Source organism: Zootoca vivipara, chromosome 12 (assembly GCF_963506605.1).
Source record: "Zootoca vivipara chromosome 12, rZooViv1.1, whole genome shotgun sequence".
NCBI classification, from domain to species: Eukaryota; Metazoa; Chordata; class Lepidosauria; order Squamata; family Lacertidae; genus Zootoca; species Zootoca vivipara.
This window is the reverse complement of record NC_083287.1, coordinates 20,717,400-20,738,754: the sequence shown is the minus strand read 5'-3', so window position 1 is coordinate 20,738,754 and position 21,355 is coordinate 20,717,400. Positions and strand designations below refer to the sequence as shown.

Below are 21,355 nucleotides of genomic sequence, written 5' to 3'. Positions count from 1 at the left end.
TCCTTTTTTGGAGACCACCTGTTAACTGAGTTATTTGAGATCCAGGACCAGAAGTGTTGGTCCTTGTTTGGCATGAGGAAGAATAGAGAGTAGATGTCAAAGCAGAACTCCACTGCAATGTTGTCTGGGGCAATTGACACTGGTGATGATTCTGTAGCCCTGTGATATAATGTTGAGAACTCAGTGGTCTGCAGTTGTATCTTGCCAGGCATTGATGAATGTCTGGAGCCTACGCACACCTGTCTGATACTTGTGTCATTGTTTCCATTTACTGGTGTACTGGGTGGGTGGGGTTTGGAGGACCCAAACTTGTTTCTCTGCCATCATCTGGGAGAGTGGCAGTGCTTGTTCCAGGATGACTTAGACTTGTACTTGTGGTGCCTGCCATCTGAGTGGTAGTCCCAAAAGAACTAATTCACCTGGTAAGATGTATAACATGTAGAGTAGCACCTCACATCTTTTTGAGTGACCAGGACCTTCATCTACAGAGGTGCTCCAGGGCCTTTTCACCAAACAGTTTCCACCTACAAAGGGTGCTGTGGAGAAACTGATCTTGTATGTTTTGTCTGCTTCCCGGTGTTTCAGTCACTGCAAGTTACCACACCTGCTGCCATTGAGCACACTGTGAATTGGGTGAAGTCCAAGGTGGCATCTGCCACAAATGCTGCTGACCTGGGTATTTTGAGTAGTGTCTTGACACAGTCGGGATCCTGATTCGGGTTTGCAATGTGGTCTTCAAGAGGTCAGTGATCTCAATATCCAGGCCTGGTGCTGGTACAAATTTAGAAGAAGGTTAGGTCTCAGGAAACACCACTACCCCTTGGAAGGAGCGGGGGTAGGTACAGATGACTTAGCATTAAGGTTTAGTGCTGCTCCTGAGCGACAAAGGTGTGGCATATTATGAGCATCTTTAGATAAGCAATGTTTGTCCACCACAGAACTACCATTCCATTCCCTTTCTTCCACATCCTGAAAGGCAAAGAGGTCAGACCCTATGGAGGATATTGCCCAAGAGCCGTCAGGTTCCCCAGTATTGGTAGATTGTAATGTGAAAGGATTAGGCAAGGAGGGGAGCGGGGGATCTGCCTACTTCCAGTAATATGCAGCCAAGCAGGGCTTGTGTATGTCCTTTGTGAGTTGGAAGCCCACTGGTGTTGTGCCAGGAATGGGTGTGGTAAAGGCCTGGGTCCCTGTTTGAGGAGACAATGGAGAGGAAGCTGGAGTATCTTCAAAGCCCATAATTTGTCCTCCTCAGAGGAGGGCAGCAGAGTGGGTGGGCTGTAGCTGAGCTGGGTCTACAATGCACAAGTGCTTTTTTTATATATTTGATGTGCCAACGCTTCAATCACTTGCTGGTTGAGGTTGTTTCACAGCTGGCCTTGCAATGCTGAAACAAACATCCTGTTTGACTGACAATTGGAGTATGGATTTTACTGGCCATCCAGGCTGAACCACAGGGTATTGGAAGAGATTTCATGCCTGAGTCAGTCACTGCACTCTGTGACGTAGGAGGGAGAGGCGGCTGACCTTACCAGTACTCCAAGGAGCTGAGCTCTCCTGGCCTCATCCTGCTGCTAGGCTGCTTTGTCTTTTTGGTGGCCTTGTGGACTGCTGTGGAGCCAATGTCAATGGTAGAGGCTGGTCTGAAACATCTTTGTTTGATAAGCGGCTGAAGGGATGACTGTGTTGGAACGGCCATACACAACCTTCAAGAGGAAGTGGTGGGTCCCTAGGTCTCAGCTGGGCCTGCTTCAGTGTGTGGTACCTGTCTAGCTCGCAATCTAGAATCTATATTTTCCATGAGACCAGGATAACAGAGCCATGAGGATGTGGAGAGGCCACAGCGACAGTCTTCTTCTCTGATTGGGCTGAAATCCCAACACTTTGGGGTCAAGGTGCATGTCCAGGAGAAAATCAGTGAGGCTATAAAGATGCCATGGCAGCAACCCCCTGAGAATGATTTTGGGGGTCTTTTTTCTTGTTTGAGGGGGAGAAAAGGAATTTGGAAAGGATGTGGTTAAAATAGCAACGGGTGGGAGGTAGTCTGTCTCTTTAAAGAAGGGAAGACTATATGGAAAGAAGAGTACAAAAGCGATAGGTACAGGAGAAAAGTAAAAACTATATAGTTTAAAGGAGAAGCAGAATAAACAATCCTAAAGATGAAGAAAAGTGTGGTAACAAAGGGCAATGTGACTGGATCACTGGAAGGCAAGAACAAAAACTGAATGGGAGCCGCCTACTTCCCAGGAAGTTCTTCTCCTGCCTTCATCCACCAGGTGGAGCCAAACCCCCTATGATGTCAATGGGAAAACTTTATTAAATGTATAAGGATGAGCCCAGGAAACACTTCTATGAAATGGCTGCATTGGCTTCATGGTGCAGTTCTGTACATGTCTATGCAGTAGTAAGCGGCACTGAGAGAATGAGTGTAGAATTGACTTAATTTGTCAGAACAGGCAATACACAGAGGATTTGATATAATTCTTCAAGATTCCCCCCCCCCCCAAGCTGGCATCTACTCTGCTTTCATAGAAAGCAATATCATTGCAGGTAAAATTCAAAACATTTGAAAATTAAAGGAAAAGATAATTAGTAAATATCAGCCCACAAACAAATACTCACTTCAACTCGTGTTTTTAAAATAGCTTTAAAGCCGTTATTTTTGTGTTTAATGCAGGGGTTGTACACATAATATAGTAAGAATCTTTACCACTGGGAGCAATAACAGTAATGTTAACAAATTATTCCTTTTCATTACAATATGGTATTTTAACTGTTTGTATTAAGTAAGTTTCTCTGCATCTTTCAATCAATCAGTTATACTGATGGGCCTGCCTGTATTTCCATAGTAACGTCTCAAGATCATGTAAGTAAATATTTCCGTACATACTGTTAAATTATTAGCACATTGTATGCATCAAAGCTGAAAGATAATACACAGTTAAGTTTTGCAAAGTTTATTTATTGATCTGTAAGAACAATCCCAGTTAAATTACCATAAACCTCAACATCACAACAACTGCTAATCCAGCTAATAGGAATTAAGGGACATAGAAGATACATAATAAGCATCTGGGGGATATAGAATTTATCCCATGAGTGCAGTAAAGGAATCATAATTTAAGAGTGCTGAAGCCCTTGTGCATCATGAAGGTCCTTCCTCACAAGTGACATTAATTGCATAGCCCACAGATGCTTATTATGCATTCTAGATCACTGCAAAGAAAAATATTCATTTAAAATGTAAAGGTTTAATGCTATTTTAAGTATAATGCAACACAGCTGCTTGGTGATGTCACAGGCAAGGCTGAATAACATAATTCTGAAGCACCATTTAGAAGCTCACCACTGGCACAAAAGGTATATAAAAGCACACCTCAAATGTTTAGCAAAGGATGACACACACTTGTTTTTCGCACATGAAAGATGTGACTGCAGGATATCTCAACTGTGATTGCAGGAGGCCTCACCAGAACTTACTGCAATTTATATTTATAATAACCCTGTACATTAAGCACACTGAATAGGTAACACGGTTGTGCAGACCTGAAAAATTGGTCTTATGCCTCCTGCACCCTGATCATATTCCACTGTCACCTGAATGTGTTGTAAGATATCTTTTTAGAAAAGAACAAGTTATTCTTATTAATAAGCTTCTGGGGGCATATTTTAGCAAAACAAATTAAGTTCTCTAACATACTATTTTAACCATACTAATACAAGTATGTAGCTGGGTTGTCTAGTGAAGATTTCCTGCAGGCGGTAAGCAGGTTCTTTTGTGTAGTGAGGGTTGAGGGTCACATCCTGCAGCAGCCTTCCTCGACCTAGTGCTCTCTGGTTATTTTGGAACACAACTCCTATAATTCCCAGCCACTATGTCAATGGGCCAGGCATGGTGGGAGTGGGAGTCCAAAATATCTCAAGTGCCCAATGTTTGCCCTACATAATGATTTTTTCTTCTTGTAGTGATCCCGCAGGTCAGTGAAGCACACTTACACGCGTCACTACATAACCATGCCAATAACAAATGTCAGAAGGCGGTGCCAATGTCGGGATGGTTGTGCTAAGCCTCTTCAGAGTTTTTGGCATATCTGCACCTGATTCCCACAGATACAGATCCTTCCCATACACAATCTTTGTGGAGATAATTTTTTATGCCAATTTAAAATCCTCTCCCTGCCACTCATGATCATAGCTCATGCAGTCTGTAAGTTTAGGATAACTGAGTAGTGTTCGGCTGGTATTTTCAACCAACAACAGCCACACACAAACACATACCCTAACACACAAAGCCAACATGAGTCATTAGTAAGCACAGTTAGCACGTTCTGCCTGTCAATTAGTGTGTAAATATCCCTAATTACCCCCAAACTGATCCAAACTAATTTGCAGGCAAAAGCTGTGTACCCTTAGAGATGGTTTTAAGTTTGTCAACACTTGGGAAACACAACTTACATTCCATACAATATACTTCCATCAGGTTATCCCTTCCCTCAGTTTCAAACACAATTCTGTATTGTTCTGCTCCTTGAATGTGGCGGCAGATACTCTTAAGCGGTACTGAGATTCCTAGTCAGTGCAGTATTGGTCTTAAGAAAGTTTTACTCTGGCGCAGAACAGATACTGAAGGTTTAAATACTTTAGCTCTCAGTTTGACTAAAGCAGGCTCCTCATTAAAGTTTCTATCCTGACAGATGTGGAAAAGGGAAACTCGCTTCCCCCCCCCAAGATTAATGAAAACCATTGTGTGACTCACCCATTCTAAATGGTAGCACAATTTGCGATACTGCTTTCACAGAGCAGGATCCCCCCCCCATTACATATGCTCTTTGTTTACACTGACGTGTGATTATTCAAACCCAACAATACATGCTGCAAAAAAATGAACTGACGACAATCGTACAGATCTCCATTCCTAGTTCTATAAAAGGACTGGAATATATTTCTCAGTCTACAAATGTTAAAAAATATTATCATAATAATTTACTGTATAAAAGCAAATTTAAATAAGATTAAACATATTTACATAATACCAATGCTTTAGTAACACACGTTTTTAATAGGCAATACAGATTTAAAACAGAAAGTTACTGTTTTGAAAAGCTTACTCTTAAATTACAAAGTTGCAGTATTTCTCCTAGGAGATTTACTGGTCCTAATATGTTCAGGAAATATTTTCTTGACTATCTTAACTTTATAAAGTGATTATGGATGCAAATCTACATCCTGTAGTGTAGACGATAGTGATGAAACTCTTAAGTGATTTCTAGGGTAAGTCCCCCCACCCCCCATATGTGAACTGGAATGAACACTAAACAACATACAGTACCCAGTAGTCATTTCCAAGAAAATGCCTGAAAATGTGCCTTCTTTCTCCTCCTATGTGAACAGACTAGATCACATTGAGGTTTATCCACACAATCTCATACATGGAGGGGGGGGAAACCAAGTAACCAGTCCGCACATACAAATCTTCACTGTACATATTATTTTTAAGTCTAAACCTGAAGGGTTGTAGTGATCCTATTTCCAGGGTGCTAAATGGATTGCCGTATAATTATCCCAACAACTCTTTCATTTATATTTGCACAAGCCAAAATAGTGTCAACCCTGTATTACACATATACCGGTAACTGTTTTCTTCATTCTGCAAAGATCCACCCAACTCATTTATGCTTCTGACTCTTTTTGGGAAAAAACATTTATTAGAATATCCTTTCTGAATATAGAGCTAGACTGATCTTCATTTTAGGTTGGGTTGGAGGGAAAGAAATGAATGAATGGACCTTGCTTACCTATAACAGCAGTTCTGCTGAGGTCCATTTAGTTCAGCATCCTGGTTTCCTATACTGTACTGTAATGACCAACAATATGCAGTTCTTCTAAATACACATGCAAGGGTATAGGCTGCATCCTTATACATTGCCTTGTTGCTCATCTTAGCCCAAAGTAGCCACTTAGATTGAGCTACTTGTTACCCAACATACTGCTTGTTTATCACTAGCTAAGCATAGCTACATTAGGAATTACAGTACTGTATTTAAAGCAGTCTTAGGTTATAGCAAGTATCTATATATGTTGTTAAAATCATTCTACAGCCACAAGAGTGAAGTTCCTAAAAGTTCTAACTCCTACTATGGTTTTGAAAAAACTGAGGTGGATTATCCTTTTATAGTATGCTTCCCTAGCATTAACATTGTATGTGAATGGAAGAGACATTCATTCTAGCAGCCTATGACCAGCTTTCACCCCGTAGTGATGCACAAAGTTCCTAAAAGAAAATGTTAATGTGCTGGTGGCAAACATCTTCTAAATCACAACAGTCCTCAAAGTAAAAATTAAGTTTCATGCAACTTTGATTCTTCTTCTGCTTCCAAAACAGTAATATCTGATTGTGGCAAACAATTACATTATAACTGGTTTAAAGATACATGTTTTAAGGAACTTATTGCCTTATTTGCCTTTTTTGTGCAATATTACCCACAAATCGCATGTAACTCCTTTTCTGTACATCTGTTTTCTAATTCCTTTTTTCACACTAGCAGTCATATAAAAATCATTCCTGGGTAGCTTAGTAGAAGGATCCATTATTGTGCTGATCGGTACTGTGAGATTGCTAGAGTCACATCAAAGATAACAATTCAAAGAGTGGCAAAAACAGTCTTCCAAATATCCTGGAATATTCATAATAAAAACTCACATGGCCAAAGGTCTTCATCTAGCCCAGATTTTCACTTTAATTTCCAGTGCTTAGCAATGTTAAAGTTGGCAGTCTTTTCGCCCCCAGGACATTTTGACAAGAGGTGCTATGAAAGTTTACCTGCCAGACATCTATTCCGACTATACATTACTTTCAGCACTTGAGACTGAAGGCACATCACCTGCATCTAGGAGTAACATGACAAATCTGTATTCTATCCTCACAGCTACTCAGTTCTATTCATTAACATCTCAGCATATAATTAAGTGGCAAGAGAATAGAACTCAAATGGATACTTCCCATTTCTCAACCCATCTTTCATCCTACTTATATACCAATCACTTTTGACACCATATGCAGGAAAGCAAATTACCGAACAAAGTCTAAATCCATATTTAAGCTAAAGTGGATCAAGAATATCAATTACATTATCTCTTTTCATCTGACACACACGAGCCCTCCGCTGCACAAAAGGCTAAAGGAAGCATACCTGATAGAATTTAGAATACACACAGATTCTGTGACTAAATTATAACAACTATAAAGGCAATATAAATATTCTGAGTAATTTGTGGTTTTGCTTGGGTTTACTAACAATTAGTTACGACAGCTATCTGGAACCTCCATATGCAGAGGCAGTGTATCTTTGAATGCCAGTTGCTGGGGACAGGATTTGCAAGCTTCCTAGAATGACTGACTAGACACTGCTGGAAACAGAATACCGGAAACTCCCCATTTACGTGCATTCTGTTTGTGTGGGACCGAGCACACATGCAGTGCCAGGTTAGAGATCCACTGAGGAGCATACTTTATACTTCTCATGTGTTTACTTTGTAGCACAGATACAGTGCAACACTTTGGTTTCAAAATACTGCCTTCACTTTTTGAAGTAAATACTGTATTTTTCTGCGTATAAGACGGGTTTTTTTAAACCAAAAAATTTGGTTTAAATTTGGGGCTCGTCTTATACATGGGTAGTGCTGAGGGGTGTTTTCTTAATTTGGAGTCCCCCAAAATACATGGGGGAGTCTTATACATGGAAAAATACAGTAATAATAATAATTCAAAATATAAAATAGCACGGGGAAAAGCAACACAGACTGATTCACTTAACAGCTCCCTTCAAACTTCTCCTGTAACTGTGTACAACACCTGCCCTCGTGTTTGTACTACAAGTGCTAGCAACAGTACAAGGCACAAAGTGGCTTGCAATAATTACTTTGCACTATAACTTATTAGATTTAAGGGTCAGAGAAATTAACATTTAAATACCATTTAATCTAGGACATTAATCATTGTTAGCTCATATAACTGTACAATTACACTGAATATTCAATCTGTCAGCATTTTATAGGATCTAATCCTTTCATTGACTTTTATTGCATCTGGAAATAAGACATCTATACATTTTTATAAGCAGATCATTTTATAAACACAAAGGAGCAAAATGGCATGTAAAAAGATGGTTTTACAAATATTGTAGATATGGTAGTTTGGGCCCCCGATATATATGTACATCTTTTGAAAAATTAAGGCCTTTGACTGAGGCTCTGCTCTGCAAACCCTCAGCATCTTAAAGTACGCACATGGGGTTGTGGGAAATGACATTTTCAGCCATTGTGCTCAGGCTTTTGCCTGTGGACACAGAGATGTCCACCTGTCTCCTCTATCCTTACTTTCTGGCACTGTCTAAAATATTTTTCGTTTGTTTGCAGACACAACAGCTATTGTGCCCTTTGCTTGTTCTACTGGCTTTATCTTCATCTGTTTTTAAAATTGTTTTTATTACATTTCGTTGGTTTTTAGGTGCATTTTGGTATTTATTTTTGTTGGCTGCTTTGAATGCTTCTGAAGCAGGAAAATGGGATATAATTGTTTTTTAAAAAAAAGGATGAATCGTTGCACTTATGCCAAGTGTAAGGCCCAACTATCTCTTTCAAGTAAAGTGGGTGGCTAAAGCCAAACTCTTCCTCGCAATTTGACTTTGCATACACAAACCTTGGCATGGTGCAGGAGGCTCAGATACTGTGCTAACCTATGTTTCCAACCATCCCATCTCACTCTCTTTGGTATTCCCTCACTGTTGATCATGCTCCTTTGCTCACTTGGTAGTTCTGCAAGGATGCCTATGCTTATCTTGATGATAAGCAGCAGAACTCCCATACAGATGCCAGCCAAAGTAAATGATGAACTGTACAAGTGAAAGGGCTGATGACACTGATCTCCACAGGCCAGTGTCCCATTTATGAGTATATGCCTTTCTTTAGGATAAGTAAAGGTAATAGGCAAAGGACCCCTGGACGGTTAAGTCCAGTCAAAGGTGACTATTGGGTTGCGGCGCTCATCTCGCTTTCAGGCCGAGGGAGCCGACGTCTGTCCACAGACAGCTTTCTGGGTCATGTGGCCAGCATGACTAAACCATTTCTGGTGCACAGAGGACTGTGACGGAAACCAGAGCGCATGGAAATGCCATTTACCTTCTTGCCGCAGTGGTACCTATTTATCTACTTGCACTGGTGTGCTTTCGAACTGCTAGGTTGGCAGGAGCTGAGCCAGAGCAATGGGAGCTCACCCTATTGCAGGGATTCGAACTGTTGACCTTCTGATTGGCAATTTACCTAGGATAAGTGTGCTTGGTTGAACAAACAAACAAACAAAGAAACAAACAGGTGTTCTCTCCCTTAACATGCCCTTTGCATAGCACTATTATTTTCACCATACTATATTTTTATCATACTATATTGTAAAAGCAACAAAAGAAGTCTTCAAGCCATATGTAGTTATAAGGAGACACACATTTGTCAACATTGTTAATTTAAATCCAGCCTAAATGGATAGCGGCTACACAAGTGATTCATTGAGCTTTTATAAGCCTGTAACATAATGAATGGATGGCTTCATTTTACTTTTGTATTCGACCTACTACATTTGTTAACTATTTTTCGGTGATTTGATAGGGAAGGGATAGCAAAAACCTTCTCAGTGTTAGAAGTCCTGTGTTTCTGTGACAGCACTTGGGACAACAAAGACATCTGGTCAAATCTAACCTTGAGTGGCAAACACCACAGAAACTCATTAGTATATATTAAGGAAGGAAAGAGGAGGAGAGGCTTCATTCAGATTAGTTAAGTGTGCAGATTGGAGGAGAATAATAATAATAATAATAATAATAATAATTTATACCCCGCCCTCCCCAGTCAAAACCAGGCTCAGGGCGGCTCACACCAATAAAATTACAATAAAACATAAAAAGCAATTGATTATAAAACAGATTAAAATACAGTAATTAAAATTTAAAATTTAAGTTTAAAATGCAGCCTGATTTTAAGTAGTCCATAAATCCAAGCCATGAGGGAGGAAAACACAGGGGTCAGACTAAGTCCAACCCAAAGGCCAGGCGGAACAGCTCTGTCTTGCAGGCCCTGCGGAAAGATGACAAATCCCGCAGGGCCCTGGTCTCCTGTGAAAGAGCGTTCCACCAAGTTGGGGCCAATACTGAAAAGGCCCTGGCCCCTGGCCCTAGTAAAGGCCAGTCTAGCCACTTTATGGCTCGGGATCTCCAGAATATTGTTGTTTGTGGACCTTAAGGTCCTCCACGGGGCATACCAGGAGAATGTCTGTCTCACCCTGATATTACAAAAACCATGAAGGACTACAGCCATTTGGGCATATAAGCAATACATAAAAACAACAACGTCTGAATAATATTGGTCAATATGCAACAATTTCCCATTGCTCAGCAAAGACACATAATCAAGCACATGTTTCAGCACCATTATTTAGTAAGTTTTTGCTGTTTTTTAAACTATTTCTTGTTTATGGTTTGATAGGAAGGTACTGTTTTTGATTTATGCTAGCCCCTTTTGACTCTTAATCTTTGTAAGTTGGTCAGAGACTTTTCTGCAGCAAGCAGTGAATAAATCAAATAAATAAACAGTAACAACGTGGAATTCCAGCTTCCAAGGATGCAATTTTGCAGAGAAAAATCCAGAGGTTATGTATGATCAGAATACAAATAAACAATTTGGTGCATTAGTACAAGTGGACCATTTTGGATTGGGGGGGGGGGCGCTGTATTAATCACACCACATCCAAGACCCTAGAAGCAGTAATTTTCTTCTTGGCACCATTGGTTTAGATACCTCTTAGAATAGCAGTCTCAGATCTGGGTGCTACAGTTCAAGATGCATGGTGAAAGACTTTAGAAAATTAATATAGACATTTATCCCATATTAAGTCAAGCTGAAGGAATGTTGGCTGTACCCTCAGGAATTATTTGTCAAGGACGTAACTACATTTTTCAAGCATTTTGATGAATGACAGAAAGAGGCTGATGACAACTGTTCACCTCATCTACTAAGGGAAAGCATAAATGTAAATTTGGTATATTAGGGAAAAACCTATTTCAATCATCAACCATCAATGGCTTTGGGTGTTCTCTGTGAGGTGAGTTAGATTAGCTCATCATTGCATTTGAGTCTTTCCCAACTCTTAAGAATTGTTCTGATTCCATATCCTTTCCTGTGATTCACAACTTTATCTTATGTTGCCATAATGTCCAAATGACATTTTGTTATAGTGGTAGTCTATAGCAGATTCCAATGGACTGTGCACTAATCTGCACACGAGGCTCTAGTTGGGAAATAATTACTTTAGTAATCATACTTGATAATATTTCTTCTTTTATTTTTTTCACATTATGCTATTTATGGTAACTTGCAACCCATAGGCATACATTAGACCACAGATTACCACTATCTATCCCAATGCCCAATGTCATCTTCCCACATTGATCTGAATGTCTCCTTTACATTCTGCAGTAGTAGGAGGTCATTGCAGCATGTGAATAGAGGAGGAAGCATATGAGGACGCAAAGTTTGGTCAAGGTTCATTCACATAACGTGAAAACATGCTTTGGCATTACAGAGGAACCAAGCATTTGTCTTGTGCCAGTTTGTCAGTGGTAGTGTTACACTACTACACATTTTATATTTTAGCATTTTTAATCTGCCATAAATTGCATCCACTGCAGTACATCTCTATTCATTTTTGTGCTTGTTGAAGCATTATTTGTTTCTTGCTTATACATAGTTTCTGTAAAGTCTAATTAAGGTAGGTTCTAATATTGTCCATGATGCATCTTATTCAATGCTGTCTAGCCTGGGTTTCCAAAAGAGTGACATTTTGCTCTTGTGCCTTATTCTTAATGAAATGCTCTGAATGCAAAAAAGCTGGTAAATGTACAGTATTTATAATACAGTATTTTAAAGTTTAAATAATGCAATGAAAGGAATATTTGTGAGAAAAATACATTATTTTATACTAAACAAGATAAACATTACTAGATATTAAGCATTCATAAGGGATGTAATCTATGTTCATTTATATTATTAGGGTGCTTTATTTGCAAAATTTGGAATATGAACAGTATCTATTAGTTAATGTAGCCATCTGTAGTCCTTTGCCGGAGGATAGGCAATGAGCAAGGTGAATTTATATGCTTCAAAAGAACACAGCTGGCTGATGCTAGAATTTCTTTCCTACACACTATGAAGATGTTTTTTGCTAAGTAATAACAACAGAAGAAGGACATCCTAATGTTCCCTTAAGATGAATAAATCTCCCCCAGTTTTATAGAGTCTAGTCTATGTTGCCTAATTCAAAACTATATTTTAAAAAGATATGAAAATATCAAGAACTTGTTGAACACTATAGCTACTATAGTCTTCTAATTATGTATTACCACTATCATACTATTGATAATGTCACTGGCCACATTGATAATGTCACTGGTTCCTCTACTGAAACAGAAAAGCTGAAGCATTAATAATTTAGCTTCTTTTCCTGCTTTTAATGTAGTGTTTCTGAAGTGGCAGCTAGTAGTCCCTGGACCCGGTAGGGAGGTCAAGGAGGCAGGACCAATAAGGTCACATGGGTTTGAACCAAGGAGGCTACATCAGTGAGGCCAAGTTGTTCTGGTTTTCCTCCCATCCTCTCTTGCAAAAGTGTGGACATAAAAGCACTGGAGTTGGATAAGTTTGTAGCGCCTCCCTAAACTGAAAAATGTCTAGCCTTGGGATGAGAAGGGGTCCCTTCTGTCACACTTTCTAGCATAGGTTAATGTCACAATAACTATACATTACTCAGAAATCAACTCCACTAAAATCCACATCGACTACATAAAGTAAAATAAATGGAAAAAAGACTTACAGTCCATAAATCTGGGGAGCAATCTCTAGCCTGTTCAAATGCATGTAGAGTTCGATATCGTGTTTCTTTAGCAAATGATCTTGAATCTGATTTACTTTCGCTACTATAGCAATTGATGGGCCCAGATCTTGTGGTCTAGCAAACGGAACAGGTGTCATCATTGCATCTTTCTCCTAATGAAAGAACAGTAACAAAGTGAAATGTAAAATGAAATATATTATTAAGAGCACATTTGAATACAATTTTTTAGTAAAGGCCCAGTTCATATGTAACCTGAAACCACAGTTAAAAATAAACTATGGTTTAATGAGAAAAGGTTATGAGGCCCACTTCCCTCCTCTGACATTCCTATCTTTGATATGCTGGGAGGAAAACAAACCTGAGGCTGGCTTAGCATTGCATTCGAACCAGTGCTCATGTTTCTCTCTCCATATAAACCAGGAGCAGAAGTCAAGGTTTACTTAGCTTACCAATCATACTTTATTTTGGGGAAACAAACCACAAGTGCAAGTTCACACATACCGGTAGCATAAATCCAGTCTTCGCTTCCCTGCCCCCTCCCAGCACAGTAAAGAGAGGAGAGGGGGAACAAACTAGGCATGTGATGAACACAATGTACCTGCACTTATTCTTCTTAAATCATAGTTTATTTTTAATTATTGTTTAATGTGATTGGTAAACCAGACAACTATCCACTTGTAGGAATGCAGATATTACCGGCATATTATCTCCAGCAACTGAGGGGTGTTTTTTTTCATAGACAAACATTCATTAGTGGGTGGGTGTATAAATTTATCCTATGAAGGTTGACATCAAAATACACCAAATACACCAAAATAAAGACCATGAATTTGGGGGGGGGGGAATAACAGCGAAACTGCTAAAATTTCTTATTTTGCAATGACAGTTGGGAGGTTCCATAAAATCCAATTACACATTCGTCTAATTAATAGAAGAGGGTATGCAGAATTGTACAGTCCACTTCTTATCACTTAACCACAGTTAAAGAGATCCCACACCACTACATTTGTTAAGGTGGGCTGAAGGTTTGGGGAGGCTCTCAGACAAGATACCTCAGGAAAAAACACTTCAATGATTTTGTTTCAACACATTTTAGAAATGTTAACTCCTGTCTTATTTCCTATTATACCTCTGTTATTTAATAATCGTATTCTACAAGTTCAAAAAGTACTTCATTTTTATCAGCATGTACCTTTTGACTGTCGTGCTCATAGGTAGAAAACCAATGTTCTGCTGTTTTCATAAGATGGATGAACATAGCACTAAAGACAAAAGTTTTTTGATTAGTACTAAGATTAATAATAATAATAATAATAATAATACAAATACAATAGAAATGTAACAGAAACATGAAATTATTGAAACTTACTAGGCATCATGCTCCAGGTATTCAGGGTTCAAAAGAGCTTTCATTTCCTCACTGCTTAGAATAACAAAAACATTTAGAGGTTTATTTCTGGAAAATTTTAAGCTAAGTTATAGAAGAACTGCAAGTAAGTACAACTAGCCTTTGTAATTAAAAAAGTAACTCCACCGAAGACAAATGAAGTCCTTACTCTCTCCAAAGATCAAAAACAAATTAGCTGCCTTGTCTGCACTACAATGAAGTAACCATCTAATTATTCCAAATAACAAATTACTGGGTGCCACAATGTATTATTTGAATATGCTTGATCCAGAATAATTGATCACTCCACAATCTATCACTGTTCGTTGAAAACAAAAAAATATTGTTACTGGTCAAATACACAATTATCAAAGCAGTAATTTATTTTAATAGAATCTATTTTTATCACATTTTAGCAGCAATTAATCAGTGCCGACACCTCTTATCCATTTTCTTCTCTGGTTACAGCTCTAGAAGGAAATAAGTGGCGGTAATATGCACAAAACATTGTTACTTTGAAAAACCTTGACACTTTCTTCCTGCATACATTGGTCAGGATCCAAAACGCTATGTGTGGAACACCACATGCGCTGGCAAATGTCCCATCCTACTTCTTGCTGCAGCCCCTTGTGCATGCTGAAGTGCTTGCATAAGGGGTTGTTTGGACCCTGGCAATGATAAAACACTCTAATGATCCATATGCTATTTTGTGCAACAGCAGTTTGCATATCCTACGCTGTATATGAAGACCTTCCCCTCTCACCCTGCGGAACAAATGGCTGTTGATACCAGTAATGATCCTCAGCTGGGAGGGTAACTTGCTTAGAGGGTTGTTGTTGTTGTTTACAATCAAGCAGTATATTGATTTTTTTGTTTTTGTTTTGTTTTTTGTTAAATAAATAAATAAATAAAGCAAAACAAAACAAGATGCTGGACTAGATGGGCATTTGGCCTGATCTAGCTGGGCTCTTTCTTATCTCCTTACTACATAAGCCTTTTTCCACCAACAGAATTTCCTACCTTGGGGATACAGAGGACTAAAAGGCGTCTGGACCAGGTTAACAGACCTCTCTTTAAAGTGTAGTACTGGTATGTCTTTTACCTGTTGTCATGTCATTGTTGAAACATGGCTTTTGACTATTTACATTTGCAGCAGTCGCCACATTGCAAACTGCACGTGGTGCTTGTTGATCCACATACTACTTGAGATCAATACCCTAATAATTTGTTTTGTATGGAGAAATGCAAGGTACCCACCTTGGCTGTGCAGCTTCACTTGCATGTAGATAAGCTTGGTGGTCACAATGCAGAATAAAGACAATTGGTGCGAGGAGTTCATGCATTCCCTACAGGAAAACAAAAATCAAGACTTTATTTCACATGCCTGGGATTTCTACATCAGCACCAATTAAGCCATAAAAAGTTGTCTTAGCATAAAAATTATGGCTATCTAATTGTTTTATTGTAAATGAAACTAATACTAATTTGTTTACTCTTCTATATAGACAGGAACTCCATCTGTTTTTTTATTTTAAATGGAACAAAAAGTCAGCAGACCACAATTCATTACTCAGTAGTTACATCAATATCTATGTGAATAATTATTTTACTTAAACATTGGGCAGTTAGGAGCTATCTTGTGAAGGATATAGGATAACTGAGAAGGTATCAAAAATTGTTTCCCAAAACTGGAACATCAATGATTGCTATAAAGTACATAATTATTTACATACCGGTACTCTTAGAAAATGGGATTAGAAGGAACCTAAGAGAAATACATTCCAATTCACTCAGCTAAAATGAAAATTCCATATCTGTAATGGATAATGTCACATAGGATGGGGCCCGTTTCCTTCTTAACCCTGTTAAGCAGATCAGCTAGGCCTATTGGCTAAATTTGCTCAAAAGAAAATTATTCATTTTAAACAAGTTAACCAACACAGTATCACAACTTTGGTTATATGCATCTAAAATGCTTCAGAAGAAATGGCAAGAAATTGGGGTCCTTGGTTGATAGTCCTTTCTTTAATGTTACAGACAAAAATAATTTTCCTTCATGTGTATGTTTAAATGTAAATATTAAAAGCAGAAGGTACTCTGAAAGGTTGGAAAGAGATAATATAAAACTTGTCATTTTTTAAAAAAAATGTTTAGAATAAAAAGAGTGGAAAGAGTAAATTTGTATATCGGGTAGGCTGAGCACATCTTTTTATTTTTTCACTTTTAAATTGTCGCTAGTTCATAATATTAAATGCACTCTTTTGAATGCAAAAGAGAAGTTTAAACCTTCTCTAAATTCTGCTCATTCCGGTAACTTGCATACTCAGTCGTAAAAATATCTTGAGGTCATATTGGAAAGACTGCTTATGAACAGATATGCTAGGATAAGAAAATGAAATCAATAATGACTGGGCATCTAGCTCCTATAATACCTTTGAGAATCCCAGCATTGTTAATAAAACAAAGCTTGGCTCAGCAGAAGCTGGTGGGGCATTGGTCACAACTGAACAGGTCAAACAACTATCAGGTACAATGGGAGACTTAGTTTTGATTAGCACTATTCAGTCATACTCTTTCACTATTACTTAGCCACATAGAATCATAGAATTGTAGAGTTGGAAGGAATCTCAAGGGTAAACTAGTCCACCCAACTGCAATGCAGGAATCTCAGCTAGATCATACATGACAGATGACCATCCAACCTCTGCTTAAAAACCAGCCCTAGAGGAATGTGGGGTTGGGGGGGGGACAGAGGAAGGCAACCCCCAAGGGCTCCACAGCAAACATACCTACTTCCCATGGGCCCCTCCCTTTCAGGGAACCTGAGCAGCACTCCTGGGCATTGCTGGAGTAGCCCAGAAGAACTTTCTGTACATGCTCAGAGGCATCATTTTACAGCCCAGGGTGTATCCCAGGGTGGGCATGGAGGAGGACCTTACCCTGGAGAGAAGTGGGGGTGCAGGGCAGCAGCTCCATGCTATTTGCTAGGTGAGGAGGGAGGAGCAGGAGGCAAAGGTAGCAGACAAAGCAGAAGTGCCACAACAGTCAGCTCAAAGGAAGCCAGGGAGAGAAAAGGAGGGAGGCGGAGTCACTAGGAGCAAGAGAGGCATTGCTAGGGGTGCCCAATGGCTGATGCCCGGACACTTGGTGGCCTCTGCTATTCCTGCTACTGACCACTGATTGGTCTCTTCCAAGGGTTTTTGCCAGGCAGGCAGGGAACTGCCCACAGAATTCAATGGAGAGGCGCTTCTCGTGGGAAACCAGCGGTGGGCAGCAGTATGTGGGTGGAAGCAAGCTGCGCCCCTCTCTGGATCCAGCTGTCTGAGACGGCTGCTTCACTCTACCTCATTGTTAGGCCAGAGCTTCCATGATCTGGCTTTGTGGTTCAAGCCTCAGTAAACACCAAGACTTCCTAGGGACCAGATGAGGCCCATCCAACCCACTGGAGGCCTCCCCTGGATCATCAGACTCTAGCTCTTCAAGCTTCTGCCACCTGTTGTCCTGATCCAACTGGCCCATTTAGGATGTCTCCTCAGGGCTTATGGCAGTAATATGTGTTCAGTTCATGTGCAGAAAATGCTCTGCCACGGTGTATCTTGCTTAGCCTTACCCTAGCATTCTGCTATAAAGTTTTCAAATTCAGGTCTCCAGCAACAAGGGCCAAGTGCCAAGCTACCTACAACACCAGGGTAGCTCTCAGGAAGAGGGAATTTCTATCAGCTGCACTACAGAGCCACCCCCAAAATGGGTTTGCCATTCAACCTGACAGTATAAAGATAATCTGGAACATGGCAATAGATAAAATAATGAGGGTATCAACCGAATTGTGCTAAGGGGTTAAGGTGGAGGCAGAAATGCAAAAAGAGAGAAAGAGACGACTGTGCGGGTGGCGAAATTACAATTTTAGTTCCTTCTTTGTAACATTTCTGGCATAATAAACATATCTTTATGTTTTGAAAGAGGAGCTTTCAAAGTTATATGTTGCAATGATACACCAGTTAGGTCTACATCTCATGAATTTAAATATGGCATGTAATTTCTCAGAATACAATGACCACAGTGTATTTTTAAATCAAATCAAAAGCAATTTGATATACAGTGACATTTCTATGTGCAGTATGCTGTGATGTGTGTTTTCCAGAATATTTTGAATCAGAACTTTTTTGGGCGCGGGGGGGGGGGGGGGTCCTATGCAAATCAGGATAATTCGCACAGGATAATTTGCATTAGAAGAAATTCAGTTGCATCAGAATTTTTTGTGATGCCCTAGTTTAATTTAATTTAGCATTTTTATTTTACTTGTATTCAGTAAAGAAAACAAAATATTTGAAACTGACTGACAAGCTTGCCTTATAATGTGTTTGCAGTTGTCATCCATTCACTGTTACTAATGAATGTATGAAAAGGAAAAATTTCCTTGGAAGATTATGACACTGCGACTGCCGTATCACTGGCAGTATATACAGTTTTGGTCACAATATATTATGCTGTTCAAATATACAATAATATTGAATACAACTCCATCATAAGGGGAGTATGGCCCATCACAAAATGTTGGGAGCCACAGAAGGATCTGAATGTTTCTTGGCCTTCCTGTGCAACCTGTAAGCACCTCACTGCATAACCCGCTGACCTCATCCATATTTACTCAGAGGTAAGTTACGCTGGGTTCAGGATTGCTTACCCCTAGGAAAGTGTGGTTAGGACTGCACCCTAAGAAGTTTAAGGAACACATTGGATACAATTAACACAAATAACTTAACAAAATGTGTGCATAGGATTGCAGCCTAAAATGTTCTGAGAAAATACACAAATCAGATGGATTTGAAGTAAATAGCCCAGGCATCCCCAAACTGCAGCCCTCAAGATGTTTTGGCCTACAACTCCCATGATCCCTAGCTAACAGGACCAGTGGTCAGGGATGATGGGAATTGTAGTTCAAAACATCTGGAGGGCTGAAGTTTGGGGGTGCCTGAAATAGCCCTTCAATTGCTTTTGCAACAGGGGTCTGCTAAGTAAAAATGGCAACAATGTATTTGTTGCCAAATAATATATGGTACTGACTGAATGGAAATTAAGTTAGCCTTGTGTTGTTTTCAAAGTTTACAGGAAGCATTAACAGCTTTCTGGCAAAGAACAGCATTTAACCCTTTTTGCTGCTGGGTTGTGGCATCTCTCCATCAGTCTCTGCTAGAAAATTGTTGTTTGCACTGCAGTGAGAGAGAGGGGAGTGTGAAGCGTTAAAAGTAGTAATTTTTCTAAAAATAGTGCAATCCAAACAAACAGCAGGCTGGCTCTTTCACAGAACCGCCTCTCCTCATTGGATATCATCCTCATTCATTAAAAGCATTGTAAATCCCATCGAGGGCTGACTGCACCCCAGCTTTTCTATTTAAAAACAACAGGGGCATCACCCATGCCTTCTCTAACACAATTTTCTCTCTTTCAGCGAATCAAGGGCTTTCCCCGCTCCTATACTCCAATGTAGTCCAATTTTCTTCTCCAAAATTCCTTCCGACAAGTCAGCCAACATGCACTAAGCTTCAGTAAAAACCACTACATCATCAAAACCTTTCCATCAGCCATGCAAAGGTGCAGTGAATGGATGCAACTCAAGGTTTGTTTGAGACTGCCTTGCATGAACTGACATTGAGAATCACTGTTAACAGTGCCAAAATGCTGAATAAGAGGCAAAAATGCTGCTCCGTTTGACTTTTTGCAGGATTCAGGCACAATGTTGGAGTGCATAGGTTTGCAAATGAGCATAGAGAAGCATTCCGCAGGCCTGATGCCATCAGTGCCATACATCTTGAATGTAGGGAATTCTATGAAGCAGTGGCATTAAGGTATAGCTTAATGAGCTATCCCAGCGGTGAGCTATACATTAATTAAATCAATTAAGTAACAATTAATTTATATACAGCTCACTGCTGGGATAGCTGAGTCACTAGAGCATGCAGCTCTTAATTCAGGGTCATGGGTTCACAAGCCCCACGCTGGGCAAAAGATTCCTGCATTGCAGGGGGTTGGACTAGATGATCCTAAGGGTACCTTCCAATTCTACAATTCTATGGCTCTATGATATTATTAGATTGAATTAAGACAGTCAACCTATCCAGTAGAATAATCAAGGCCAATGAAGTCAAAGCAGGAAGTGGCACTGAAATTAATAAAAGTAAAAAAAAAACCCACAAAAAACTTCAAATTTATAGAGCACCACTCTTTACTGTTGTAGTTAAAATTTGTTAGTTTTTAAGTGCAGTTATTAATTTATTCAGTACAAGTATTCAGCGCAGATATATTTAGTGTTTTATCCAGTCCCTTTAGCCCTAGATCAGCCATCTTCTAAAATCACTGCAATGTGGAAATGACACTCTTCAAAAACAGAGGTGAAAAAGTTTTCTTTGTTAACAGCCTGTAGGCTCACGAAATTGAACCTGTTCTTTTATCTGCCGATGTTCATTTAGCCCACCAAGCAGTCTTTATTAAAGCAGAGGCACAAGGCAGTCAAAGTTCATTAATACCATTTATATAATCTCTGCAGTTTCAATTAACTCAGCAAGACATTCTACAACATGATAACAGTCTCATTAATTCAATAAAATCCCATAACTATTAACAATATGGTCTATGTTAAACGGGGTGTCACCTAGAACAAAATAATAGCTTTAACAGCTTGTGAGGAAACTCAAAGTTTTTTTTAAAAAAAACCTGATTTGACTAAATACTCAAAGCCTTATGCAGTAAGGTATTATTATTTTTTGTAAAGGATCTATAAGCACAAGAAGAGGACAGTTAAGCTGTACCAAAGGAGGAAATATTATTTGCCTGTTAATTTACTCAGAGTGTGATTCTTGTGCTACTCTCTCTTTCTGTAGAAATTGGTTATATTCCCTGAAATAAGCAAGTTGGGTTCATCTCTTTAAGGAATGCCCCACATCACAGCTCCTCAAGGCAATTTTCAATTATTCATGTGACTAATGGGTTGGATCAAATAAGTCCGCTTCAGATAATATTTACATAGACAATATTTTACC

At 39.3% G+C, this 21,355-nt stretch overlaps 1 protein-coding gene across 15 annotated transcripts in view; it reads right to left on the bottom strand.

Annotated features, from left to right (window-relative positions):
* Positions 1–21,355, bottom strand: part of TBC1D5 (TBC1 domain family member 5) — a 247,358-nt gene that overhangs the window by 83,992 nt on the left and 142,011 nt on the right. For 13 of the 15 annotated variants that reach the window (XM_060280677.1, XM_060280685.1, XM_060280676.1 and 10 more), the window contains 4 exons: positions 15,576–15,664; positions 14,301–14,354; positions 14,124–14,193; positions 12,911–13,083 (listed from right to left, as the gene is read on the bottom strand). In XM_060280677.1, coding sequence (XP_060136660.1) covers positions 12,911–13,083; positions 14,124–14,193; positions 14,301–14,354; positions 15,576–15,664 — 386 coding nt within the window. The remainder of the gene's footprint in view (positions 1–12,910; positions 13,084–14,123; positions 14,194–14,300; positions 14,355–15,575; positions 15,665–21,355) is intronic. The other 2 variants (XM_060280681.1, XM_060280679.1) reach the window with 1 other exon arrangement.